The sequence below is a fragment of the Prionailurus viverrinus genome, chromosome D1 (assembly GCF_022837055.1).
Source record: "Prionailurus viverrinus isolate Anna chromosome D1, UM_Priviv_1.0, whole genome shotgun sequence".
In the NCBI taxonomy this organism is placed as follows: domain Eukaryota; kingdom Metazoa; phylum Chordata; class Mammalia; order Carnivora; family Felidae; genus Prionailurus; species Prionailurus viverrinus.
In genome coordinates, this window is record NC_062570.1 from 59,877,236 (window position 1) to 59,902,536 (window position 25,301).

The 25,301-nt window shown below is 54.5% G+C and overlaps 2 protein-coding genes across 12 annotated transcripts in view; one reads left to right on the plus strand and one right to left on the minus strand.

Moving 5' to 3' along the window:
• The window catches only part of NUMA1 (nuclear mitotic apparatus protein 1), an 83,638-nt gene that overhangs the window by 52,028 nt on the left and 6,309 nt on the right, over window positions 1-25,301 (plus strand). For 5 of the 9 annotated variants that reach the window (XM_047879111.1, XM_047879109.1, XM_047879112.1 and 2 more), the window contains exons 6-26: window positions 345-425; window positions 2,444-2,531; window positions 4,097-4,217; window positions 4,744-4,901; window positions 5,189-5,306; window positions 5,411-5,528; window positions 5,877-6,017; window positions 7,494-7,616; window positions 7,768-11,166; window positions 11,587-11,628; window positions 13,106-13,174; window positions 14,547-14,657; window positions 14,763-14,981; window positions 15,097-15,254; window positions 16,619-16,865; window positions 17,717-17,945; window positions 18,482-18,618; window positions 18,978-19,154; window positions 19,334-19,447; window positions 19,537-19,758; window positions 20,105-20,824. In XM_047879111.1, coding sequence (XP_047735067.1) covers window positions 345-425; window positions 2,444-2,531; window positions 4,097-4,217; window positions 4,744-4,901; window positions 5,189-5,306; window positions 5,411-5,528; window positions 5,877-6,017; window positions 7,494-7,616; window positions 7,768-11,166; window positions 11,587-11,628; window positions 13,106-13,174; window positions 14,547-14,657; window positions 14,763-14,981; window positions 15,097-15,254; window positions 16,619-16,865; window positions 17,717-17,945; window positions 18,482-18,618; window positions 18,978-19,154; window positions 19,334-19,447; window positions 19,537-19,758; window positions 20,105-20,116 — 6,084 coding nt within the window. In that variant the 3' untranslated portion in view covers window positions 20,117-20,824. Of the gene's footprint in view, window positions 1-344; window positions 426-2,443; window positions 2,532-4,096; window positions 4,218-4,743; window positions 4,902-5,188; window positions 5,307-5,410; window positions 5,529-5,876; window positions 6,018-7,493; window positions 7,617-7,767; window positions 11,167-11,586; window positions 11,629-13,105; window positions 13,175-14,546; window positions 14,658-14,762; window positions 14,982-15,096; window positions 15,276-16,618; window positions 16,866-17,716; window positions 17,946-18,481; window positions 18,619-18,977; window positions 19,155-19,333; window positions 19,448-19,536; window positions 19,759-20,104; window positions 20,825-25,301 lie in introns of those variants that run through there. The other 4 variants (XM_047879115.1, XM_047879114.1, XM_047879116.1 and 1 more) reach the window with 4 other exon arrangements.
• IL18BP (interleukin 18 binding protein) lies at window positions 21,109-25,256 on the minus strand. Of its 3 annotated transcripts, none has more exons than XM_047879153.1 (6): window positions 24,938-25,256; window positions 23,139-23,232; window positions 22,610-22,807; window positions 21,838-21,961; window positions 21,600-21,747; window positions 21,109-21,393 (listed from the first exon to the last, which is right to left on the minus strand). In XM_047879153.1, the coding sequence occupies exons 2-6, from the start codon at window positions 23,158-23,160 to the stop codon at window positions 21,310-21,312; spliced, it is 576 nt and encodes a 191-aa protein (XP_047735109.1). In that variant the 5' UTR covers window positions 23,161-23,232; window positions 24,938-25,256; the 3' UTR covers window positions 21,109-21,309. The 3 variants fall into 3 exon arrangements, with proteins under 3 accessions (XP_047735109.1, XP_047735108.1, XP_047735107.1); XM_047879152.1 differs by having other exon boundaries at window positions 23,924-25,256; XM_047879151.1 differs by having other exon boundaries at window positions 23,578-25,256.

A 25,301-nucleotide genomic window follows, 5' to 3' on the forward strand; every position in this document is an offset into this window, starting at 1 on the left:
ATTGGGCCTCACCCAGGTGTCATAGTCTTCTTTTTAGCTCAGTCTCTTTCATTCCCTCCACTTCCTGTTTCTGGGTGCTGGCCCATAGAGGGCAGTTTAAGCGTTGTAGTTAGGTTCCATGAGTCCAGGAATTCAGTTGTACACCAGGCTTTTTGTACAGTGGGCAGTAAGTCCTCAATCAGGTGTTTCCTGGTGCAGTTAAGGGCAGGGACCTGGGGCTACTGAGTTCTAGGAGCTTTGGAAGAGCCTCTGGAATAGTTCAGAGTCCCCAGAACATTCCAGAGAGGGGAGCACTGAGAAGAGAGACAGTCCTGCTCAGTGACTGTCTTCTGTTTGGCTTCTAGATGACCATGCTGCTGTTATACCACTCCACCATGAGCTCCAAAAGTCCCAGGGACTGGGAACAATTTGAATATAAGATTCAGGTAAGCCCTGTGTCTCCACCACACCTGGTGGGCCTAGCTCGTGCTTCACCCTACTCCATTGGTTTTCTTTCAACAACGTATATTGTTCTTTTAAAAAATTAGGTTGTAGCAATTCCAGCCATTCTTTATAGGATGTCTGGAAAATATTGAAAAGCGCAAAAGAGGGAAATAACAATTGCTTCTAATCTCATTTCCAGAGACAACTAACTGCTAACTTTTAAGGGATATACTTCCAAGTCCTTTTGTGTGTGTGTGTGTGTGTGTGTGTGTGTATTTTTTTAATGTTTATTTATTTTGAGAGAGCAAGAGTATGAGTAGTGGAGGGGCAGAGAGTGAGAGGGAGAGAGAGAATCCCAAGCAGGCTCTGTGCTATCAGATTTGAACTTCTTTTTTTTTTTAAAAATTTTTTTTAACGTTTATTTATTTTTGAGACAGAGACAGAGCATGAACAGGGGAGGGTCAGAGAGAGAGGGAGACACAGAATCTGAAACAGGCTCCAGGCTCTGAGCGGTCAGCACAGCCCGACGCGGGGCTCGAACTCACAGACCGCGAGATCATGACCTGAGCCGAAGTCTGATGTTTAACCGACTGACTGAGCCACCCAGGCGCCCCATGAACTTCTAAACCATGAGATCATGACCTGAGCCGAAGCTCAGAGTCAGATGCTTAACCCACTGAGCCACCCAGGTGCCCCATTCATGTTCATATATTTAACTGTGGTTGTAAACTCTAGTGGTAACTCTCCTGTGTTGGGATAATATGTAGAAATTGTGAGTGTATATTTTTACACAAACTGTCATTCCATGTGTCTCCTCCTTTCCTCTAATGGGAGGGATTAGTGAGAGAGAATATCTTTGTCCATCATGACCGTCTAGCTCAGAGCTGTTACCTTCTCTCCCCTCCTCTACTTGGTCCCTAAGTGCATTTGCTTCACTATAGAGGGAATGACCTGGTTTCCAGGAACTACCTGCCTGGAAGGGTCTGATGTTGGCTTTGCTTCCTGTATGAGCAGCTGTCCTTTATTTCCCAGAGCAGGAGGAGCTGGGATGCCACAGTGGGTAATATAGGTGACTGGGGCAGGGGGGGGGTGGGGGGGGTGGGAGGGTGGGCATGGGCAGTGCCTAGAGAGCTGTGGCCTTTCACATAGTGGTAAAAATGTTGAATCATCTCATTTTATACTCATTTAGCTCATGGCTCTCCTCTGAGGTTGAGGTTGTTGTGGCATGGGAAGGATGGGTGTCTCCTTCGTTTAACCTTTTCTCTGCTGCAAGCTGGCCACAGACCTGGTAGAAACAAATTCTTTTTTGTTTGTTTTTAAAGTCCATTTATTTATTTTGGGAGAGAGTGTGTATAAGCAGGGGAGGGGGCCGAGAGAGGGGGGAGAGAGAATCCCAAGCAGGCTCTGTGCTGTCAACGCAGAGCCCAGCACGGGGCTTGATTCCACGAACTGTGAGGTCATAACCTGAGCCAAAATCAGGAGTCAGACCCTTAACGGACTGAGCCACCCAGATGCCCCAGAAACAGAAATTCTAAAAGATAAGGAACTATATAGCAGGCTGGCCAGAAAAGTCCAATCAACTCTGTAGCTTTGGAACTCAGACAGAGATGGGCAGATTTTACAGCTGAGCTGGTGGGTAAACTTTGGATGAGCCCTGGAGGTGTTCTCACTCAGAGAACAATAGTGAGGGTCATTTGGAAGAGGGCAACATAGTTACATATAAAAGCTTTCTGTCTGCACTACTGTCTTTGCCCATTTCCTTTTTTGTGGTCAGGAGTGAAGTCAGGTGGGAACTCTTTCTGACCCTGGGTCATCTTCAGGGGAACTGAGAGGGCGGGAGCCAGCAGGGCAATGTGTCTCTAGTAGAATATTCTCAGCTGGACTGGGGGGGCTTTAGGCTTTGAGAGGAAGACTGGGCTCCAGCAGCAACTGGGGCTGACACTGCTGGTGTGGTGCCCTCCATCTCTTCAAACCTCCCTAGCACCTAAAGTGATGCTCTTCTTCTCTCTCTGTGGTCCAGGCTGAGTTAGCAGTCATTCTCAAATTTGTGCTGGACCATGAGGATGGGCTAAACCTGAATGAGGACCTAGAGAACTTCTTGCAGAAAGGTAAGTAGGGCCCATTCCTGAGGATGCCCTGTCTGAGCTAGGCACTGCTAGGATCCCAAATTGTTGAGAAACGCCGTGGGGGTTTGTTTCAGGTCCCAACCAGGCAGAGTTTGTGCTCAGGAAAAGTGTGTGTAATTGGAATAGGTTGATTTCTGGGCCACACTGCCACCATCCCAGTTCCTACCGAGCTTCTCCTGCTGCCTGGTGGTGCCTGAGCAGGACGTTACATGTGATCTCGTCTCTGTTAGGTTGTCCTTGAGCACTTCACACATACCTTTTTTTTTATTAAAACAATTTTTTTTAATGTTTATTTTTGAGAGAGAGAGAGAGAGAGAGAGAGAGAGAGAGAGAGAGCGCGCGCGCATGCGCAAGGGGCAGAGAGAGAGGGAGACACAGAATCCGAAGCAGGCTCCAGGGTCTGAGCTGTCAGCACAGAGCCTGATGCGGGGCTCAAACCCACGAATTGTGAGACTATGACCTGAGCCAAAGTCGGACACTCAACCCACTGGAGCCACCCAGGCATCCCTGTTTTTTATTTTTTAAGCAGTTGCTACTCTAGGCTTAGAAGCTGGGAGTAATGCCTAAAAAAAATAGCTTTTCCCCCTATGAAGTTCCTGTTCTAGGTGGGAAGGCAGATGCATAAATCAGTAAGTATGATGAAGAGTGAGTGCTAGAACAGAGAGGTACGTGATCTACCAAATGCCTTCTGGAAGTACGGTAGAAAGGGTGAGAGCTCCCCCTGTCTTCTGGTGAAGAGGGTATCTAATGACAATGGGATGCAAGAAGTGGGTCGAGGCAGGTTCTCTTTCCAGCCACTGAATTTGATGTTCCTCATATTCACGTTCCTCTTCAGCCCTTCAGATGGAGATGTTGGAAGTATGAGTCTAGAATGTAGGTGAGGGTTCTGGGCCAGGTTATGGGTGTACAGGTCAGTGTGTGGATGACCATTGAAGCCATGGGCACTGTGGGCAGCACAGGGAGGCGTCATCAGAACTCTGGGAGCTTAGATTGTGGGTATAGGAGGGAGGGGCAGATAGGGAGACTAGGAATGGGTGTTTAGGGGTAGGAGAGCCATGTGAAGGTAGTCGTGGGAGCCATGGGAGGGGAGGAGGTTTTGAGAAAGGGGTTTTGTTGGCAGGACAAGATTTTAGAGTGGAGGAGTTGAGAAAGGCCATCGGCTCTCATCTGAGAGGGTTGGTGGGCTGAGAAGAGGAGAGAGATCCTGCTCAAGGCTCCCAAGCTGCTTCTGCAGTGTTGGATGGGGGGGACAGCATGAGCACTTGGTCCAGTCGATAAGGAGGGAGGACGCCCTCACTCTCCTGTGCTCTCCTTGAGCACTTGCTGAGCTGTGGAAACGAAAGCCACTTGCTTGACTAGGCTTAGGGACACTGACCTCTGGCTAACCCAGATGCCAGGTTTCAGATTCTGCCTGGTGGCCTCCTTCTATAGCTTACATATAATTGTCTGTGGATCCACTTCCACTAAGGCAAGTTCTCAACTTGTATAAAGATGCAAATCTTTTCCCTCTATTAATCTCTATATGGTTGGTTTGCTCCTTGCCCTAGCTCCTGTCCCTTCCACCTGCTCCAGCACCATCTCCGAAGAGCTGTCCCCACCCAGCCACCAGGCCAAAAGGGAGATTCGCTTCCTAGAGCTACAGAAGGTTGCCTCTTCCAGTGGGAACAAGTATGTGCTGGGCCTCCTCTCCTGGGGTGGGGCCTCAACATCCAGTCTTCAAATCCCTGCATTCTAGAAGCTAACGCTGTTCACCAACCTGTTACGTCATCAGACAGCACTTAGAGTATGCTGTAGATGTTCTCACCTGCCCCAGTATTAATTAGGGGAATTGGTTGGCATCCATTTTTAGCAGAAGGCCTCAAAGGCTGTGTTCCCTGTTTATGGAATGCCTTTCTTCCTTGGAGACGATGCTAAAGTCCCTTTTCTCAGTGCAGCTCTGCAGAGGTGAGGGTAATTCTTTTTTTTTTTTTTTTTTTTTTTGGACAAGGAAATTGAAATTGAGGCTAGGAGAAGGGAGAAGAAAAGCTTTCTCGAGGTCCGTCATGAGGCATGAGATAGCGCTATCAACACAGTAGAGGTGCTTAGCTTCCCAGCCAGTGCTCACATCCCTAGAGCCCTGCTTGCCCATCCCTGCCTGTTGCTGTTCTCTTCAGCCTCACACTTCAGGCTCTGACCATGGCGTCTCCTTCTTCAGCTTCCTCTCAGGTTCTCCAGCCTCCCCTATGGGCGACATTCTGCAAACCCCACAATTCCAGATGAGACGGCTGAAGAAGCAGCTCGCCGATGAGAGAAATAATAGAGATGAGCTGGAGCTGGAGCTGGCTGAGAACCGCAAGCTCCTTACTGAGAAGGGTAGGCGCCTGGCACGCTGGCAGGTGGTGTGTGAATGGGCAGCATTGGGGATTTTCATCCGGGGAAGTGCTGGGCTTGTGTGAGGAACGGCCCCTCTGTTCTCTGTTTGTTCTGCTGGCTCTGGAGCTTAGGGCTCAGCCATGGGCCAGTCAGGCTGACCTGGAATCTGGTGCTGCCCTTGGCCCCATCCTCCCCTTCCCTTAGATTGGATGCCACCTCCTCCTTCTCTCTTCCCCTTAGTTCTTTGCTGACTCTCCACTCTCCTCCTTTCCCCTCCTCGGGAGCAGATGCGCAGATAGCTGTGATGCAACAGCGCATTGACCGCCTGGCTCTGCTCAACGAGAAGCAGGCGGCCAGCCCATCGGAGCCCAGGGAGCTTGAGGAGCTCCGTGGCAAGAATGAGAGGTATAATTCTGCCTGCTTCCTTCCCAGCTCCACACCCCACTCTGTACCCATGGGGTGGCAGTGAGGGTGCTACCGTCTTTTCTAACTGCCCCACTCCCTCACAGCCTCACTGTGCGTCTCCATGAGACTCTGAAGCAGTGTCAGGACCTGAAGACAGAGAAGAGCCAGATGGATCGCAAAATTAACCAGCTTTCTGAGGAGAATGGGGACCTTTCCTTTAAGGTGAGGGTTGGGGGGTGTAGTCCCCACTTGACGGTCCGTGGGGCTGAGTTAGTCTCGAGGATTTTCGAAGAGAGGGTTGAGAAGAATGTCCTGGCATCTGTCCTGTGCTCCAGTCTCTGCAGAGACCTGCATACTTTGGCCCTTTCCTTGTCCCATAATTGGCTGCTGCCAGGGACAGGGTTGTGGCCCTAAATTTTGAGTCTTGAGTTAAAGATATGGTTGGTTGTAATTGGTTTGAGCAGGGTTAGATAGTCGGACACCTACAGCCCCTGGAGTTTGGGAAACAAACAGCAGTGGTGGTACTAGTTTTGACCTTGGGTGATGGGGACTCCCACTTGTCTGTCCCAGCTGCGGGAGTTTGCCAGTCACCTGCAGCAACTACAGGGTGCCCTCAATGAGCTGACAGAAGAGCACAGCAAAGCCACTCGAGAGTGGGTGGAGAAACAGGCCCACCTTGAGAAGGAGCTCAGCACTGCCCTGCAGGACAAGGTAACCTTCTGCTTTGGGGTGTCAGGGCCACAGTCTTGGCTACCTGTTCAAAGTTCCATTTACCACTCTATTCTTTGGGGCCTTTGGGAATTAAGCTGTCTCCTCTTGAAGGTTAATAGTGCGCCGTATTGGGAAGATGTGAGCTTAAGTCCAATGTACCACCTTTGAGTCTTATCTTTGCTGTTTACAAGGTGTGGTTCTTGGACAAGTTATTTGATCTCTTTTCTCTCTAAGCATGCTTTGTGTAAAATGGGAAGGATAACAAGTAGCTGCCTCATCAACCATTGTAAGATACTGCATTTATTGTGTGATGAGAAGTAAGTTACCAGTGAATTAGTTACTATTTTTTTTTAATTTTATTTTTAAGTAATCTCTACACCCAGTGTGGGGCTTGAACTGACAACCCTAATGTCAAGAGTTGCATGCTCTACCAACTGAGCCAGCCAGGTGCCCCACTATTATTTTTACTGCTATTTTTAAGAACCCAAATCTACCATTTATTAACCTGTAGCCCTAGGGGAAGGCACTTAATATCTGAGCTTCAGATCTTGATCTGCAAAAGAGGGACAGCAATAGCTACCTCCCATCTCTGTCAGGTGGATTATGAATTCAGAGAGGACCCAGCATAGTCCTGGCGGCTGCTTAGTGAGCAGTGGGAGGAAGAGGGGCTGAGGGTGGGAGGTGCTATGGTTGCTGCTGTTCATGCCCAGGAAGGCTGGGGATATTTTTAAGCTGGTGAGTGTCTGGATAATCTGGGAGCCCAGACTTGTCTAAGGAAGGGTATATAGTAAGGAAAAAAAGAATTTTTTTTTTAAAGTAAGGAAATGTGAAGTGAACTCAGTGGCCTGGCAGAAGAAACTATTAGCAAGTCACATGATTTAATTCAGCCCTGAAATTAGGGTTAGAAAATCAGGTCCCTCATGATCCCAGGTCCATGGTTTCTGAGTTTTTTCCTAGGTCAGGGGAACAGGAGTTTTTTGTTTTCAGTGTTTATTTTTGAGAGAGACAGCACACATGTGGGGGAAGGACAGAGAGAGAAGGAGACATAGAATTCTAAGCAGGCTCCAGGCTGTCAGTGCAGAGCTCAATGGGGGGGAGTGAACTCATGAGATGTGAGATCACGACCGAGCTGAAGTCAGACGCTCAACTGACTGAGCCACCCAGGTGTCCTGGGAGAATTTTTTTTTTTTTTAATGTTTGTTTATTTTTGAGAGAGAGCAAGAGCACAAGTAGGGGAGGGGCAGAGAGAGAGGGGGGATAGAGGATTCCAAGCAGGCTCTGAGCTGTCCGCGCAGACCCCAACGTGCTCAAACCCACAAACAAGATCACCACCTGAGCCGAAGTCATACACTTAATCGACTGAGCCACCCAGGTGCCCTAAGAGATCTTGATAACAGGGTGATAGGGCTCCATATTTTGTTGGTAACATGGTGCCTGTCCCACCTCTGTTCACATGAGGCTCTTGTTTACTGTCAGAAATGCCTTGAAGAAAAGAATGAAATCCTTCAGGGAAAACTTTCACAGCTGGAAGAACATTTGGCCCAGCTGCGGGAGAACCCACCCCGGGAGAAGGGCGAAGTGCTGGGTGACGTCTTGCAGGTAGGAACGCACAGGAGCAGCAGTAGGACCTGTGTGCCAGGGCTCGTGTGGACCCGTGCTTGGTACATTCAGGTTCCTGTTCCTTAGTTCTCACGGGGGCCACGGTGATTGAGGAGTCGTGTTCATCCTCTTGGTCTCTTTATCTCACCAGCTGGAAACCCTGAAGCAGGAGGCGGCCTCTCTCGCTGCGGACAACACCCAGCTCCGAGCCAGGGTGGAGGCTCTAGAGACTGAGCAGGGCCAACGGGAAGCCAAGCTGCTTGCTGAGCGGGGCCACTTTGAAGAAGAAAAGCAGCAGCTGGCTGGCCTGATTGCCGAGCTGCAGGGCTCCCTGTCCAACCTCAGCCAGGCCAAAGAAGACATGGAGCAGGCCTCTCAGGCTCAGGAGGCTCGGTTGTCTGCCCGGGTGACCACGCTGACTGCTGAGCTCACCACCCTCAAAGCCACTCTCCAGCAGCAGGATCAAGAACTGGCTGGCCTGAAGCAGCAGGCCAAAAAGGAGCAGGCCCAGCTAGCGCAGAGCCTCCAGCAACAAGAACAGGCCTCTCAGGGCCTCCGCCAGCAGGTGGAGCAGCTGAGCAGCAGCCTGAAGCAAAAGGAGAAGCTGTTAGAGGAAGCTGCCCAGGAGCAGGAGGCAACCAGGCAAGACCATGCCCAGCGACTGGCCGCTGCAGCTGAGGAGCGGCAGGCCTCTTTAAGGGAGAGGGATTTGGCCCTCCAGCAGCTGGAAGTATTGGAGAGGGAGAAGACTGCCAAGCTAGAGGTCCTGCAACAGCAACTTCAGGCTGCTAAGGAAGCCCGGGACAGTGCCCAGTCCTCAGTGACTCAGGCCCAGCAGGAGAAGGCAGAGCTGAGCCAAAAAGTGGAGGAACTCCATGCCTGTGTTGAGGCAGCCCGCCAGGAGCAGAGTGAGACCCAGGCCCAGGTGGTAGAGCTAAAGGCCCAATTAAGGTCTGAGCAACAAAAAGCAGCTGAGCGAGAAAGGGTGGCCCAGGAGAAGGGCCAGTTCCAGGAGCAGGTCCGGGCTCTTGAGGAGTCCTTGAAGATCACCAAGGGCAGCCTGGAAGAGGAGAAGCGCAGGGCTGCAGACGCCCTGGAGGAGCAGCAGCGTCACATCTCCAAGCTGGAGGTGGAGACCCGGTGCCTGGTGGAACAGCATAAGCAGGAGCGGAAGGAGCTAGAAGAAGAGCGGGCTGGGCGCAAGGGGCTGGAGGCCCGATTACGGCAGCTTGGGGAGGCCCATCAGGCCGAGGCGGAAGCCCTGCGGCAGGAACTGGCAGAGGCCATAGCCTCCCAGCGCGAAGCTGAGGGGGAGTGTGAACAGCTTGCCAAGGAGGTGGCCACCTGGCGCGAGCGGTACGAGGACAGCCAGCAGGAGGAGGCACAGTACGGTGCCATGTTCCAGGAGCAGCTGATGACCCTGAAGGAGGAATGTGAGAAGGCCCGCCAGGAACTACAGGAGGCCAAGGAGAAGGTGGCAGGGATAGAGGCCCACAGTGAGCTCCAGATAAGCCGGCAGCAGAGTGAAGTAGCTCAGCTCCATGCCAACCTGGCCAGGGCTCTCCAGCAGGTCCAGGAGAAGGAGGTCAGGGCCCAGAAGCTTGCAGACGACCTCTCCGCTCTGCAAGAGAAGATGGCCGCCACCAGCAAGGAGGTAGCCCGCCTGGAGGCCTTAGTGCGCAAGACAGGGGAGCAGCAGGAATCAGCCTCCCGCGAGGTACTCAAGGAGCCCCTGAGGGCAGGAGACAGAGAGTCAGAGTGGCCGGAAGAGCGGCAGGGACGCCCGTTCTGCAGCACGCAGGCTGCACTGCAGGCCATGGAGCGGGAGGCAGAGCAGATGGGCAGTGAACTGGAGAGACTGCGGGCTGCGCTGATGGAGAGCCAGGGCCAGCAGCAGGAGGAGCGTGGGCAGCAGGAGAGGGAGGTGGCCCGTCTGACCCAGGAGCGGGGCCGGGCCCAAGCCGATCTGGCCCTGGAGAAGGCCGCCAAGGCGGAGCTGGAGATGCGGCTGCAGAATGCCCTCAATGAACAGCGTGTGGAGTTTGCTACCCTGCAGGAAGCCCTGGCCCACGCCCTGATGGAAAAGGAAGGAAAGGATCAGGAGCTGGCCAAGCTTCGTGGGCAGGAGGCAGCCCAGAGAACAGAGCTCGGGGAGCTTCAGCAGACTGTGGAGCGACTGAAGGAACAGCTGGCTAAGAAAGAGGAGGAGCGCCAACAGTCTTTAGGGATGGCCAGCGGAAAAGACCCTTCTGGGTCAGGAGCACAGTCTGAGGCTACTGGAGAGAGCAAGCGAAAAGGTCCTGAGCTGCAGGTTCTGCAGGCAGAGGTGAGCAAGCTGGAACAGCAGTGCCGGGAGCACCAGGAGAAGGCCTCTGGCCTGGAGCGCAGCCTGGAGCGTGAGCGCACCTCCCGCGCTGAGCAGGCCGGTGCTCTGGAGGCCTTGCAGGGCCGGTTAGAGGAGAAGGCCCAGGAGCTGGGGCGCAGTCAGGACACCTTAGCTGCAGCCCAAAGGGAGCTGGCCACCCTCCGCGCCAAGGCCCAAGACCACAGCAAGGCTGAGGATGAGTGGAAGACCCAAGTGACCCGGGGCCAGCAGGAGGCGGAGAGGAAAAACAGCCTCATCAGCAGCTTGGAAGAGGAGGTCTCTATCCTGAACCGCCAGGTCCTGGAGAAAGAGGGTGAGAGCAAGGAGTTGAAGCGTCTGGTCATAGCTGAGTCTGAGAAGAGCCAGAAGCTAGAGGAGAGGCTGCGTCTGCTCCAGGCAGAGACGGCCAGCAACAGCGCCAGGGCCGCCGAACGCAGCTCTGCTCTGCGGGAGGAGGTCCAGACCCTCCGGGAGGAGGCAGAGAAACAGCGGGTGGCTTCAGAGAGCCTGCGGCAGGAGCTGGCCTCACAGGCAGAGCGAGCGGAGGAGCTGGGCCAAGAATTAAAGGCATGGCAGGAGAAGTTCTTCCAGAAGGAGCAGGCCCTTTCTGCCCTACAGCTTGAGCACACCAGCACTCAGGCTCTGGTGAGCGAGCTGCTGCCCGCCAAGCACCTGTGCCAGCAGCTGCAGGCTGAGCAGGCAGCCGCTGAGAAACGCCATCGTGAGGAGCTGGAGCAAAGCAAGCAGGCGGCCGGCGGGCTGCGGGCAGAGCTGATGCGAGCCCAGCGGGAGCTCGGGGAGCTGGTGCCCCTGCGGCAGAAGTTGGCGGAGCAAGAGCGAGCAGCTCAGCAGCTGCGGGCTGAGAAGGCCAGCTATGCAGAGCAGCTGAGCATGCTGAAGAAGGCTCATGGCCTGCTGGCAGAGGAGAACCGGGGGCTGGGCGAGCGGGCCAGCCTTGGCCGGCAATTTCTGGAAGTGGAGCTGGACCAGGCCAGGGAGAAGCATGGCCAAGAGCTGGCAGCCGTGCGTGCTGATGCCGAGACCCGTCTGGCTGAGATGCAGCGGGAAGCACAAAACACGGCCCGGGAGCTGGAGGTGATGACTGCCAAGTATGAGAGTGCCAAGGTCAAGGTCCTGGAGGAGAGGCAGCGGTTCCAGGATGAGAGGCAGAAACTCACTGCCCAGGTAAGATACCCAGCTCAAACTTGCCTGAGAAGATTGGACCTGAGAGAGGGAACAATGTTCCCTCTGGTCTCCCCTCCCTTACCGGGTGGCTGGCAGAGTTGAAGTATGTTGCCCCCTACCGTCCTAAAGAAGACATCAATAGCTTCCCCTTCCTTGAAGGCTCCGTCCTTTGAGAGTCCAGCTGTGAAGGCCATCAGCCCGTTCTAGAGGCACACTATGCTAGGTAGGCGTACCTGCAGTGGAGGATCCAGGAGCCACTGGGAACTAGAATGAGACAAACTGGCATTTAAAAACGATTACTAGAAATCTAATTCCTTGAAGGAAAGTATCAGAGCCACAGCGAGGTCAGCCTGGCAGCAGGGCTAGTGTCTTTTTGGCCCCCATCTCACTCTGTCTTCGTTGCTCCTCCCCCATGCACAGGTGGAACAGCTAGAGGTATTTCAGAGAGAGCAAACTAAGCAGGTAATGCCTGGGGTCCCCGCTAAATGCTGGCTGCTTAAGCGGTGACCCATCTCAGTGCATGACCCCGGCTGCAGCTTGCCTCCGCCTGCTCCTGTTGTGAACTGTTTGTGAAGGGGGCAGGGTCAAGCCATGGAGTCCAGGCCCGGGCTGCCCAGGAGTGTGGTGTGCTGGGCCCTCTCTTGGGCCTCATTCCACCCATCCCAGGTCGGCCTCTCCATCCTTCTCCTGTCCTTTTCTCTCATCTGTCTGTCAGGGATGAGGGGTAGGGTAGGCTTCATCTTTCCCATGTCCAAACTGGTGACCGGCAGTCCTTGGGATTCCCAAATCTCCAAGTCCTGTTCCCAGTTTGGATGCCGAACTAAGAGTAACAGCAGAGTGACTGTGGGCCTTGCTTAACACACAGCCCCCTTCTTTCCTGCAGAAGCGTAAAGGTGACATGAAAGCAGCCCTCACAGGTTAGGGAGGGTTGTGAGCTCAGGACACCTGCCCATCACCCTCTGGGGCTTTAACCTGGAGCATGAAATAGAGCTGCCTGGGAGCAGGAAGGCCAAGCTTGACGAGAGACAGGAGGTGGCATGGTCTGGCTGCCTGGCCCTCACAAGGATCTCCCTGTGCTGCCCTAGACGTCAAGGCTGTCACACTGGTTTCTCCACCATCCCTCCTACTCCTGTCACCTCAGGCCTGCTGAGGAATCGGGCCCTCCTCTCCTTCCATTGCCCGCCTCCTCCAGGGAGCCTGAGATGATGGGGACAGTCAGACCGAATAGCAAACAGTCAGCAATGGAGCTCCTGCCTCTTGTCTTTGCTGTTCATGCTTGAGCTCCTGGAATGCCTGGAGGAGCCAGCAGAGCTTGGGCTGTTCTGCTCCCTCTCCACCCCACTCCCTTTTCTCTTCTTCTCTGTGGGAGTGGGGTGGGCTTTGGGTCTGAGGGCTGCCCCTGTCTGCTTCCCAGTGCTAACCACAGCAGCTACATTGCTAGCACCAGCCCTCACAGCCTGTGGATATTGGGAAGAGGTCTGAGCATCTGTGCGCCTTGGCACTTTTGGGGAGGAGTGTTGGGTATTCATCCTTGTCTGCTAGTTATAGACTTGGTCCCTTGTTCCTGTCCCCAGCCTGGGAAGCTTGGGGCTGTGAATGGTGGCAGTAAGTAGTAGGGTGGTAGTGAGGTGTCAGTTCCCCAGAGTCAATTCTGTTGAATCTGGAGGCTGTGGGGCTCCGGCAGGCCTGTCTCTGCAGGCCGGGGGTGGAGGTGAGCATGGGCAGTGGCTCTGGCAGCACCTGTGTGTTGGGTCACCTCCCTTAGGTCCTGCCAACCAGCCTGCACCACAGGGATAAATCCCTAAATGGAGGCCAGAGAAAGGACCAGAGTTTCTTCTTCTAGGAACACTGGGGATTTATCTGGGGAAAACCTCTAATTTCTCTGAATATCGAGGGGAAGGCCTCCTGAGTTTTCTCTTCTCTTCCTCCCCTGTTCCAGGTGGAAGAACTGAGTAAGAAGTTAGCTGACCATGACCAAGCCAGTAAGGTGCAGCAACAGAAGTTGAAGGTGGGACAGTGGGGGATGGGCCATCTTGTCAGCCTCAGAGCGAGAATCGGGGAGGGAAGGGGCTCTGTGAGCCCTTGGGCTGTAGTGGGTATGGGGGCAGAGGCGGGCCTGGCATGGCAGCTTTACACCTGCCTGTGGCTCAGGAGCCCCTGTATGTGCCTTCTTAGAGCTTTCAAGGGAAGACTGGGGTGGCTCCCATCGCTCAGGCCTTCACTGTCCACTAGTTGCCCCTAGTCATGTGTGGTTATTTAAACTAAATTAAAAATTGAGTTCCTCAGTCACGCTAGCCACATTTCCCTTGCTTAGTAGCTACGTACGGCTAGTGGCTACTGTATCGGACAGGGCAGATACAGAACATTTCCATTCTTGTAGAAAGTTCTTTGGATAGTGCTGCTCTAGACAGCCTAGCTTTGAGGATTGTCAACAATGTTTAATACTGCACTGTAACTAATATTTGTCATGGTTTCAACAGCATCACCTTTTTGGTTTAATACCTGCTTTTCTGCAGTTCAGTCTTCACAGCTTTTACTTAGGGGCAGAGGAATTAGGCACCTGTGGCACTAAAGCCCCGTGGTGGGTCACAGGAGCTGGGAGCAGAACTTCATTTCCATGCCATAATCGTGTGATAAACAGATGCTGCTTCTCCATTTCAGGGCCTTCTCGGTGCTAGGAGATGTAGGAGAGAGAAGGCCGGGTAGTCCATTGTCTTCTACAAGCTAAATGCTCTGCTCACTGGCATCACAGGGGGGACCGAGAACTGGACATGGCCCTTGCTCCCAAGGAGTCTGTGGTCTGCATAGGAGGCAGTGCAGCATCATAAAAGCCCACACAGCCTTTGAAGTTGGGTGGAACAAGGTTCAGATCTTACTCTGCTATGACCCCGGTCAATTTGTTTAAATCTCTGAGCTCAGTTTCTTCACCTCTGAAACAGATGAAGTTACTTCCCGGAGCAGTTGTGAGGAGAACAAGAGTTCCTGTGTCCTCTGAGAGCTCATGTGCCAAGTGCCTAGCTTTGCACCCAAGTGTTCCCTGAGGATCAGCCCCCTTCCTCCTTGGGGAGACTACTCATGGAGAGAGAATGAGACAGTTTGTTCCTGGGTGCAAAGAAGGCAAAGATAGGGCTGTCAGAACTCTGCCAGAAATGGCATTAGCCAGACAGGGAAAGCTTCTGCAGAATGTGGACCTTGAAGGGTGTGTGGTATGCCAGTAGAGTAGGTGCTAGGGGCGGGGGTAAAAGGATTTTTTGTGCGAGTCCTGAGAGGGTCTGCAGGAGTCTGAAAACACCATGGAACCCAGGAGGTTAGGGCAGGTCTGTGGATTTGGGTGCACTAGCCAGACCAGCCACCCTGATCAGCGTTGTCATGCGTTCCAGGCCCAGGGAGGGGAGAGCCAGCAAGAGGCTCAACGCCTCCAGGCCCAGCTGAACGAGCTGCAGGCCCAGCTGAACCAGAAGGAGCAGGCAGCTGAGCACTATAAGCTGCAGGTGAGGCGCCCCCAGCCCTGGCCCACTGCTTCCTCGCCCTGCTGCCCTCCAGTCCCTGCCTCCCCCTCACCCCCACTGCCCCACTCGGTCTGTGTGCCCGCGTAGATGGAGAAAGCTAAGACCCACTATGATGCCAAGAAGCAGCAGAACCAAGAGCTGCAGGAGCAGCTACGGGGCCTGGAGCAGCTACAGAAGGAGAACAAGGAGCTGCGGGCTGAAGCTGAACGGCTGGGTCGGGAGCTGCAGCAGGCTGGGCTGAAGACCAAGGAGGCTGAGCAGACCTGCCGCCACCTTACTGCCCAGGTGCGCAGCCTGGAGGCACAGGTGCGTATCGGGTCAGATGGACTCCACCCTGTCATGTCGGACCCCTGTGCCCTCCTCTCCCAGGCTGCCCCTGCCCGAGGCTTCTCTTCACTCTCCCTGTCCCTCTTCTCCTCAGGTTGCCCACGCTGACCAGCAGCTTCGAGACCTGGGCAAGTTCCAGGTGGCAACTGATGCCCTGAAGAGCCGGGAGCCCCAGGCGAAGCCTCAGCTGGACTTGAGCATTGACAGCTTGGATTTGAGCTGCGAGGAGGGGACTCCCCTTACCATCACCAGGTGAGGAGGTGCCCTGTTTCTGTCTTGTTCACTGAGTGCCCACCGTGTGTCAGGCTGTGTCTTGGGCACTGGGGCTAGTGAGATTGAGAAGATGTCTCTTTGCCCTCTGGGAGCTTTTTCTTAGAGGAGAAGACTAAGGAAACTGTCCAAGGTGTTCGGCCAGTTGTTTGTGTAGGGCACACTGGGAGTAAAAAGAAATGAGTGCTCAGAGAGGGCTTCATGGAGGCTGTCACTCCTGCTGAGTCTGCAGAGGAGCTGAAGGTGTGTGTGCTCCGTGAACAGAGGAGAGCAAAGGCTGAGAAAGAGCCTGGCTGGGCTGGCAAGTGAGGTTGGGTGGGGCTGGCTAGACTCCTCATTGAAGTTTAGATTTGATCCTGAAGGCACTGAGGGATCTTGGAAAGGCTTGAAATTAAGGTAGATGTGGTCCAGTTTGATTTTTTTTTTTTTTTTTTTTTAATTTCTGTTTTAGAGAGGGCACGAGCGAGGGAGACAGATAGAGGGAGAGAGAAAATCTCCAGCACACTCAGGATGGAGCCTGATGCCGGGCTTGATCCCATGAATCTGGGGTCATGACCTGAGCTGAAATCAAGAGTCGGGCCACCCAACTGATTGAGCCTCCCAGGTGCCCCTAGAAAGTTTTTCCGATAACCAATGTAGAAGCTGAGATGTGCCCATACTGTTACAAAAACACTTAAAAAGTAGTAATGCATTTATTTACCCTTCAGCATCCTCTGAGGTAGGTTCTGTGATTATCTCCTTTAACAGATGAAACTGGGGCATAGAGGGGCAGTCCTTTGCCCAGGGTCCCACAGTGGCAGAGGCAGGCTTGAGCCCGGGCAGCCTGGTTTGAGTCCTTGCTTGTCACCAGGCTGGCACCTCCCCTCAGGTACCATTAAATCTAGGTGAGAGGAGAGGAGGCAGACCGTGGAAGGACATGCAAATGGAGTGGCGTGTGGTTAAGTGAGCTCCTGGACTTGTCCATTGCATTGGGCTGGAGGGAAGAGGTAGGATTGAGCTCATGTTCATGGCTAGGGGACCCAGGTGGAGGCTGCTCCCATTTCCTGAGGCAGGAGATCCAGATGGATGGACTTCATTTGGACATGCTCACCATGGAGCTGAGAGTTACCAGTGTTAAGGAGCTCAGATGGCCATGGAGATAGATGGGCTGACCAGAAATGGAGAATGAAGGGAGGACCCAGGTCAAGCAAGGGCTCTCCTTGATGCCTTTCAAAAATCAGAGAATGGGGTGCTTGACCTGGTCTGCTTGTAATAAATGTAGGAATTGGGTCATTTTGGAGCAAAGGGATGAACAAAATTGCCTTTTAGCCCCAGGCATGGCACCTCAGCAAGTCTCTTTCCTACAGCAAGCTGCCTCGAACCCAGCCAGATGGCACCAGCATCCCTGGAGAGCCAGCTTCCCCCATCTCCCAGCGCCTGCCCCCCAAGGTAGAATCCCTTGAGAGTCTCTACTTCACCCCCATCCCTGCTCGGGGTCAGGCCCCACTGGAGAGCAGCTTGGACTCCCTGGGGGACGTCTTCCTGGATTCAGGCCGGAAGACCCGCTCCGCCCGTCGGCGCACCACTCAGATCATCAACATCACCATGACCAAGGTCAGGCTGCTGGGAGTGGGCCTGTAGGACCCAAGTGATGCTCACTTGCTCTTAAGAGCATCTTTCCCATCGGGTGCCTCTGGAGGGAGGCAGGGCTGACTAGTTCATGTGTTACAAAGAAGCACAGCCTCTTGTGTAGAAAGGGGCAGGGCTGGAATTGGATGCCTAAAGGATCTAAGGCTGGTTTCTTTGCATGTGTGGTACTGACTCCGTGCAGACCGAAAGGAGAGAAGATGGAGAAGTTGCAGCCCAGCCCTGTGCCTGCAGCATACCTCCTGGGTGGCTGAGATGCATTGTGGCTGCCCAGAGGGCTGCCTGCTAGGTTGGGGGCCCTGGTTGGCCCTTGTTTTCCATATTCTGAGGAGGATGGGGAGTGGGGAAGGTTTGTTTGGTGTGGGCTGCCTTTGGCTACCAAGAAGCTGCAGAAGTTCTAAAAGATGGGCAGGGCCCTGGCAAGCTTGGGCTGAGGGTCAGTGGAGGCTGTGGGATGAGCCTATGATTAGCTCAGGAGACTGGTATTCTAGCCCCAGCTCTGCCACTCCCTAGCTGTTACCTGTGGGTTGGTCACTTTACTTTTTTGCACCTTGATTCTAAAATTGTCTGATAACACACTCTCTTTCCTCTTTCAAAGCATTGTTAACAGACTCAAATGAAAATGGGATAGCCTTGGCACCTTGTGCAGGATTCTTAGCAACAGGGCCCATTCCTTGTAGATGTGCAGCTAAGGATTCCTGCAAAGCAGTGGGAATACATGCTGCTGTGGGATCCGAGGCCCTATTCAGGAAAGTGAACAGGAGGCACCTTTATGGATTGTTAGGGCCCCATTCCACCAGATCCATTCTCTCTTCCAGAAGCTAGACGTGGAAGAGCCGGACAGTGCCAATTCATCCTTCTATAGCACACAGTCGGCCCCTGCTTCCCAGGCTGGCCCACGAGCCACCTCTTCCACCCAGTCTCTAGCCCGCCTGGGCTCTCCTGACGATGGCAACTCTGCTCTGCTCAGCCTGCCTGGCTACCGGCCCACCACTCGCAGCTCTGCTCGCCGCTCCCAGGCTGGGGTATCCAGCGGGGCCCCTCCAGGTGAGGGGGCCACAGGGACACAACACACACAAAGAAAACCCCAGGTTGACTATCTTTCGGCACCTCACCGACCCCTCCTCCCTGCAATCTCAGGGCTGTGCTGGGCAATCAGGCTCATGTTCATCTCAGCCAGGGTGAATGGGAAATGGTCACACGAGGGAGCCTGGGACTCCCAGTGAAACAGTGATGCTCAGCTGCTGCCTGGAGTCCTCCATTACTGTCTCAGGTGGTAAGGGGTGCCAGAAGGGCGCCTCAGGGACCTTTGGTCATCAATTCCTGGTCCTCAGTTTCTCTAGGGTGTCACAGCCTCCGCATACGGTATATGACTTCTTTTGACCTCCCCAGGGAGAGCATGCGGAGCAGAGCAGGATTCTGGGTTACTGGGCTTGAAGTCCACGGGACAGGTGGACAGGAGTGGTGGCCACAAAAGTTGGCAAGAGGCCAGGACCTGTGGGAGACCTGCTGCCTCTACCCTCACTCTTCCTGGCCTTCCTGCTTCCTAGCCCCACCTGCTTCAGTTTCCCTGCCCTCCACAGGAAGGAATAGCTTCTACATGGGCACCTGCCAGGATGAGCCTGAGCAGCTGGATGACTGGAATCGCATTGCAGAGCTGCAGCAGCGCAATCGAGTATGCCCCCCACACTTGAAGACCTGCTATCCCCTGGAGTCCCGGGTGAGCTCCGGGGTCACCTGCACGGGACCCACACTGGCTCTTCTCCTCCTCCCTCAGCGCTCCATGCTGACCGAGCCCTAGTGCCCTGCCTGGCTCTTTGGCCTGCGGCAGAGTGACCTTATGCTTCTGGTGGAATAGCTGGCAGAGAGGGGTTCGGGGTGAAATCACTGTGGGTGGGCCTGAGTCTGTGGAGGTCTGCTTGGGACTACTCTGCTCTGACCATGCAGGGCCTGAGTAGAGAAGACAATGGGAAGGGAGACCTTCCGCAACAGGAAGGCTTTAGCTGCTGCACACGCCGGGCCCGTGAAGAGTTCTAGGGTGGTCCTGCTGCACTGACCCCCTCCTTCCATCCCATCCAGCCTTCCCTGAGCCTGGCTACCATCACGGATGAGGAGATGAAAACTGGTGACCCCCAGGAGACCCTGCGCCGAGCCAGCATGCAGCCAGCCCAGATAGCCGAGGGCATGGGGATCACTACCCGGCAGCAGCGCAAACGGGTCTCCTCAGAGCCCCACCAGGGCCCTGGTACCCCTGAGGTAGGTGACCCTGATTGCTGTTTTGTTCCATCTAGCAGGTTTCTCTCTCCAAGAGTTTGATGCAGGGACAGGGACTGTTGGGAAGGGAGGTTTCCGGAGGGAAGTGGTGTTGACTTACAAGGTCCACTTGGCTCTGAGACACACAACTGGTTTTGAATGTGAACTCTTCTTCCCCGTAGTCTAAGAAGGCCACCAGCTGTTTCCCACGCCCCATGACTCCCCGGGACCGACACGAAGGGCGCAAACAGAGCACTAATGAGGCCCCGAAGAGAGCAGCTCCGGCTGTTAAACAGGTCAGTGGGGGCTGAAGGGAGATCCTAGAGGGACCTTGCTGGCAGGGCCCAAGTGCAGCCCAGTTTGACAGCCCTCCCCTCTCTGACAGGCTGACCGCCGCCAGTCGATGGCTTTTAACATCCTCAATACACCCAAGAAGCTCGGGAATAGCCTGTTGCGGAGGGGAGCCTCCAAGAAAGCCCCATCCAAGGCCTCTCCCAACACCCGCAGCGGGACCCGCCGCTCTCCTCGCATCGCCACCACTGCAGCCAGCGCCGCCACTGCTGCTGCCATAGCTGCCGCCACTGCCACCCCTCGGGCCAAGGGCAAGGTGGAAGCACTGACGGGGAAAGGAAGGGGGTGGATGGACTCTTAGAGTGGGTGGAAGCAGGGTACTCCCTCAGGCCACCCCTTGGGAGGCTTCCACTGTGTGGCCCAGCTAGGCCACTGGGGGTGGGCTAAGAGAAGGTGCTGTCTTACTAGCTGCTCCCTGAGGACAGGAGACACAGGGCAACTCAGCACAGCCAGCAACTGATAACCTGGAGCTAGATGTGTCCAGGTCACACCAAGGAAGGGATCCTAGTCAGAGGGGTTTGGAGCTAAAAGAGGCCTCAAGGCCAGCTGTATCTGCTGGCATCACAAGTCTCCCGCCAAGTGACTGTCTCTCTCTCTTTCAGGCAAAGCACTGAAGGGCCAGGACCAGTGAGAGGCCCCACCTGTGTCCTCAGTGCCGACCTCGCCTGGTCCTTTTCCTTCTACTGTCCCTTTCAGTGCCTTCTCTCAGCTCCCAGGCCAGCAGTGGCCAAACCCCTACAGACAGTGATGCCTGCCCACATCCCCGGCCTGGTACCTGGATCTTCACAGGAGCCTTCGCTAGGTGAACTGAGGTGTTCTCAGAGTTGTCCCCAGAGGCCTGGAGTGTCTGGGTCTTCTCCCTACCTTGCCTCCTGACGTTTTCTTAGAACAAAGTCACTTCTCCATCACAACCAGACTTGAGGCTGGCTTTGAGTGGCTGGGCCCAAGAGCCTCGTCCTCCTCAGCCTCTGAATCCAGAAGGGACCATTGGAGGAGCAGGCCCTGGTCCCTGCGCCTAGCAGGGCCCTTGCTTTTGAAGTCCAGGACTGGACACTGACCTAGCGGGTGCACCTAGAGATGCTCCCATCCACCCAAGGGCTCAGCTGCCCAGAAGATGCTCTTTTCCAGAACAGATAGGCCCCATGCCTGGGGATGGCAGTGGGGAGTGGGAGGGGAGCAGTCTTCAGCTGCACCTCATCTCCCCTTCCCCAGACGTAAAAGTGGGGTGGGATTTTGGAGTGATGGGAAGGTTTTTAAGGGCCAGGGATGGATCTTTTTCTAAATGTTATTACTTGTAAATAAAGTCTATTTTTCTCCCTTAAGTGCTGAGCTGTCTTGATTTGTGTGGGAAAAGGGAAGTTTAGGTTCATTAGGGTATTTATATCTTTGTCCCTGCCGAGTGTCCCAGACTACCTGCCTTCTCTCAAATCCCTTCTCCTGGCCTTTCTGGGGCCACAGGATCTTCCCACACTTTGAGGGCCTGTGTTCCCGGACTTTAGTTTTGTCTTTAGCTTCTGAGTGATAGTCCCCCTCTTCCCACACTCCCTCCTGGGATGGGCCAAGTTCTGTAAGTGGAATGAGGACTTAAATGACAGAGCAGATGTCATCATGCCTCCACTGAAAAATCATTTATGAGTACCCATTGTGGACCCAGGCAGCTGTGGATCAGAAACAGCATCTACCCCCACCCTTCCCTGGGACAGTCCATTAAAGGGAAAAAAGAAAGACTACAATATTAAGTTGATGCAGAAGAAGGCCTGAGCTGCAAGGACGGCTCAGGTAATGATGTTCATCCAGGTTCTGGAGTTCACCTGTCTTGATGGTGAGGCAGAGGGGACCCGCTGGAGGATGAGGTTTCTTGAGTGCAGGGCGCAACTGTCCTCAGCCCAGCCTGGGGAAGCGAAGGCAGACAAGGCTCAGGGCCAAGGGTGGGGACATCTCTCGTAACCTTTCTTCAGGCCATGCCTCCCCTGCCTGCATCCTAAGTTCCGCTTGGGAGCACAGTGGACGCTAATGGAGGCCACTCCGGGCAGAGCCCACCCTATCCTCCCCATACTACTCCTCCTGTCCGTGGAAACCTCCACTCAGGTTTCTCACCCAGAGCTGGGCCACGATGATGTGACGCTGGGCAGTCTGCTCAGGATCGGCAAAAACACAGGAGAAGTTGGTATTGCGCAGGGTGGGGCTCAGCTCCTCTAGCATGAGGGTCGTCTGCAGCTGGGTGCGTGGGCCCCGGCGCTCCCGACTGAAGCAGAGGAGGAAAGGCCATGAGAAGACCATAGGAGGAACCCCAACCACCCCCCCTGCCTGCCAGCCTTGCCACTGCACCCCTCACCTGATGCTGCCCTCCCTCAGCCGACCTGGGAGGTGTTCGATGAAAGAACCATTGCCCAGCCAGTACAGGATGCTAAAGTGGGGGAAGCGGCTACAGGCGGTACAGGACAAGGTCAGCATTCCATCTAGGGACACATGTGGCTGTTAGCCCTTCTGGAGAGCACACCCTCCCCTCCACCATGCTGCCCTCCCCCCTGGCTCCCACAATTCAGGAACTGGATTACTGCTGTACACACCACCCAGGTGGGAAAGTCTGTTAATGGGGAAGTGTGGTTGTCTACAAGGCAGGCCTGGGGCTGAACAAGAGGAATATGGATGGGTACGGGTCCTTGGTTCAGATGACGACTCCTGACCCTGTTTCTTCAAGATGGCCTTTTCCAATGCTCAGCTTTGGGGACTCTAGGACCCCTGGTCAAGGAGGCAGTAGGCCACTGCTCCTCTAAGATGGCCAGAGGGCAAGTGGTCTTGGGTGGGGCGCAGGCTGGGCCTCGGAGCATATTGCAGTCAAGGCTCTGGGAGTCCTCTGACCATCCTTATGTCTGAATTCTCTCCATCCCATCTTGGGAGCTGGGCCCTGCACCCACACTCATGATGCTGGGTGGGAAAGGGGATGCCGAGTGCTCTGGCAAGCTGCCCTGGCTGGTGGGGCTACATGGCAGAAGGCAGTGGAAGGGGGCAGCTCAGGAGTCAATCCCACCTTTGGGCCCTCTGTGCCCACAGCTCACCCCCTGACCACCGTGCCCTTTTAGGCTCCCATCAGAATCGCTCCTTACTCAGTGGGACTTCCAGTTCCGGCCAGGTCACCTCCATTGCTGGGCACTGCTTAGCTGTTGGGAGCCCGGAGGGGCAGGGGTCCTTTGTGATCCCAGATGAGCCAGTGAAAGCGGTGGTGGCCTGAGGTAGAGGTGTGGCTCCAGCCAGGTGAGAGACTATGTGGGCACATAGGAGCAGGACAGGCAAAGGCCTGGGATCTGAGGGCAGGACAGTCACAGAGGTCAACTGCTGTCTGCCTGGAAATGCTCAACATCCTGGCTTGGATCTTGGCTGGAGAGGCAGCTGCCTGGATGCAGCTCTGGCCGAGATTCCTGGGCTCTGCCCAGGGAATCAGAGGGGCAGAAGGACTCCTCGGGCCCCACCTCTTGGCCCTTTCTGAATGGAGAGAGGCTGGACAGAGGCTGAAAGGGAGAGCACAACAGCAGGGTGGAGCTCCCCTGGCAGAGGGGGGTGTGTGTGTGTGCCTGCTCCACTCCCTTCTGTTCTCAGGCCCTACCCCACCCGCCCTTGCCAGCCCCTAGGTCCTACCTGGTGTCCGGTTCTGTCTCATGGTCTTGACGGATGTGTAAGGAGCTGGCGTGCCTGGCTCTATTTAACTGTGACAACTTCCTCCTCTCTGGGGCTGGTGGGGGAGGAGAATGGGAGTAAACTACTTCTCTCACATCTTCTCAGTGGCTTGTCTGGATCCCAGCCATTTGTATGGGCCTGTCCTTCCTGTAGACTCCACAGCTGTCCCTCGGTCTGAACTGAGTGGGTTGCCAGGCAATGCTATTTATTTACTCCAGGCATCCCATCCAGCACAGGCTGGAGCTCTTTCAGAATGTAGCAACAAAGCTGAAGATCATCTAGTAACCGTCTTTCCCCACTCTAGCTCTTATTACCATTAACATTATGTGGTTATGTGTCCACTCTAACCCCTTCATTATAAGGATGGAGAAACAGACCCAAAGAGGGGCCAAGGACTTACCCCGTCACAAAGAGAGGCAAAGCTCTCTTCACTGGAGCTGGTTCCGGGAAGGACAGGATTAGTGAAATCCTTCTGGGAAAACATTCTCCACTCCCCTCTATTTCACTTTCACTTTTGTTCTAACCATGGAATCCAGAGTAGGCTCTGAGTTATTAACAGAGGGCACACACATAATGCCAGTCTGGGTCCAGTCTGTACACAGCACCTCTTCTGGGAGCCGAAGTTCATGATGGCCCAGAACCTTCCTGCTAACTCACAGACCACCCCCCTACTCTCCAAGTGGCATCAGACTGGATCTTTCGTCCCTGCTCAGCTTCACCCTCCCAGGGGCACATACGGTACGAACTTATGAGTCTCCCGCAGATGGATTCTTCTGTCCCAGTCAAGGGTTAGGACTCTGGCATCCACCTTTGCTCTTCGGAACCAGCCTTTGCTTCTACACGAGCAGACTTCATGCTTCTTTCACATTCACACTGATATTCAAGGGGTCAGCTCTCCTTGGCACTGGGGGCCCCATATTGGATCGCTTTGACCACTCCAGGCTCAATGTCACACCAGCCTGTCATCCTGGCCTTTCTCAGGCTCTCCACTCCCTCCAACCACCAACCCCACCCCCACCCACCACCCCACAAACTATATGGCCAGAACTATAGGTCTAGGTTTACTAGGAAGTCTAAATTTCCCCCTACCTGGCTCCCAAGAAGCCCCAAAGAGCCCTCTTTTTCAGAATCCGCCCCTTCAAAGCTCAACACTCAGTCCAGCTGTGTCCAGACCCACATGAGCCATGACACAGGAACTATGCTGACAGCACTCTCCAGCCTTGTGTGCAGGAACCTCTCAGAGTCAAGCTGAGGACTTGGAACATAAACTGGAGCTTTGGCCCTAAAAAGGAGAGGGCGCCTCCCAGGGAAGTAGGGGAGCAAGCAGCCCAGTGCTGGCTTCAGCAACAACAGAGCTATATGAATGCACCAGTCTGGTGGCTGATGGGACAAATGGAGCTGGGGCAGGGCCAGGACTACGGTGAGGTTAAGTGAGGCACCCGGGATGCAAAACTGGAGTAAGCATTCACTATCAGGGTCTCGCCAGTGTCTGCAGAGGCAGAAAGACCAGGACTGGTGATTAAGCATGAAGGACAAGACCCAAGTGTCTGAGGTTTGTGGTCTGTGTGTTCTCTGTGATGGGATGCCCAGAACAGAACCAGGGAAGCCAGGAGATGGAACTAGGTTTGGAGTTCATGAAACTCCTCCCTGGGAGTGCCCCTATCTCTAGCCATCAGGTCAGGAGGCAAGGCTGCCTGGGGCTTCTGAGACAGTCCTTTGGGGGTGGGGTGGGGATGGAGGAAGAGGAGACAGGACTCTACCTTAGAGTGGAACCAAGACAAGAGTTGGGCCACCGGGAGGTCATGGGACTCAGGCTTGCTGAAGTATGAAAAGAGAGCCTTGGACAACCTGGTCTTGGCTTCTCACATGAGCCTGAAGTATAGGGGGAACAAAAGTGAAAGAATGATCCCTGGACCCTTCAACTAGGTGCACCAGCATGAGCAGTGGGGGACTATGGGAAAACACAGCTGGGTGAGAGAAGCCAAAGTTGAGAGTGGCTCATGAGAAGAGGTGCTGGCAACAGGGCACTGACCTCAGGAGGTGAGGAAGAGAGTCACCCAGTGATGCCCCAGGGCCCTTCTGCCACAGGACAGGAGCCTGGCATCACACTATTCCCAGGGATAA

Excerpts from the sequence above, each read along its gene's own strand:
- IL18BP (XM_047879153.1), bottom strand. The coding sequence starts at position 23,160 with ATGAGACAGAACCGGACACCAG. Across the intron at positions 21,962-22,609 it reads GGAACTGGAAGTCCCACTGA|ATGGAATGCTGACCTTGTCC; the intron begins GTAAGGAGCGAT and ends ATGTGTCCCTAG. Across the intron at positions 21,748-21,837 it reads CTGAGGGAGGGCAGCATCAG|TCGGGAGCGCCGGGGCCCAC; the intron begins GTGAGGGGTGCA and ends CCTCTGCTTCAG.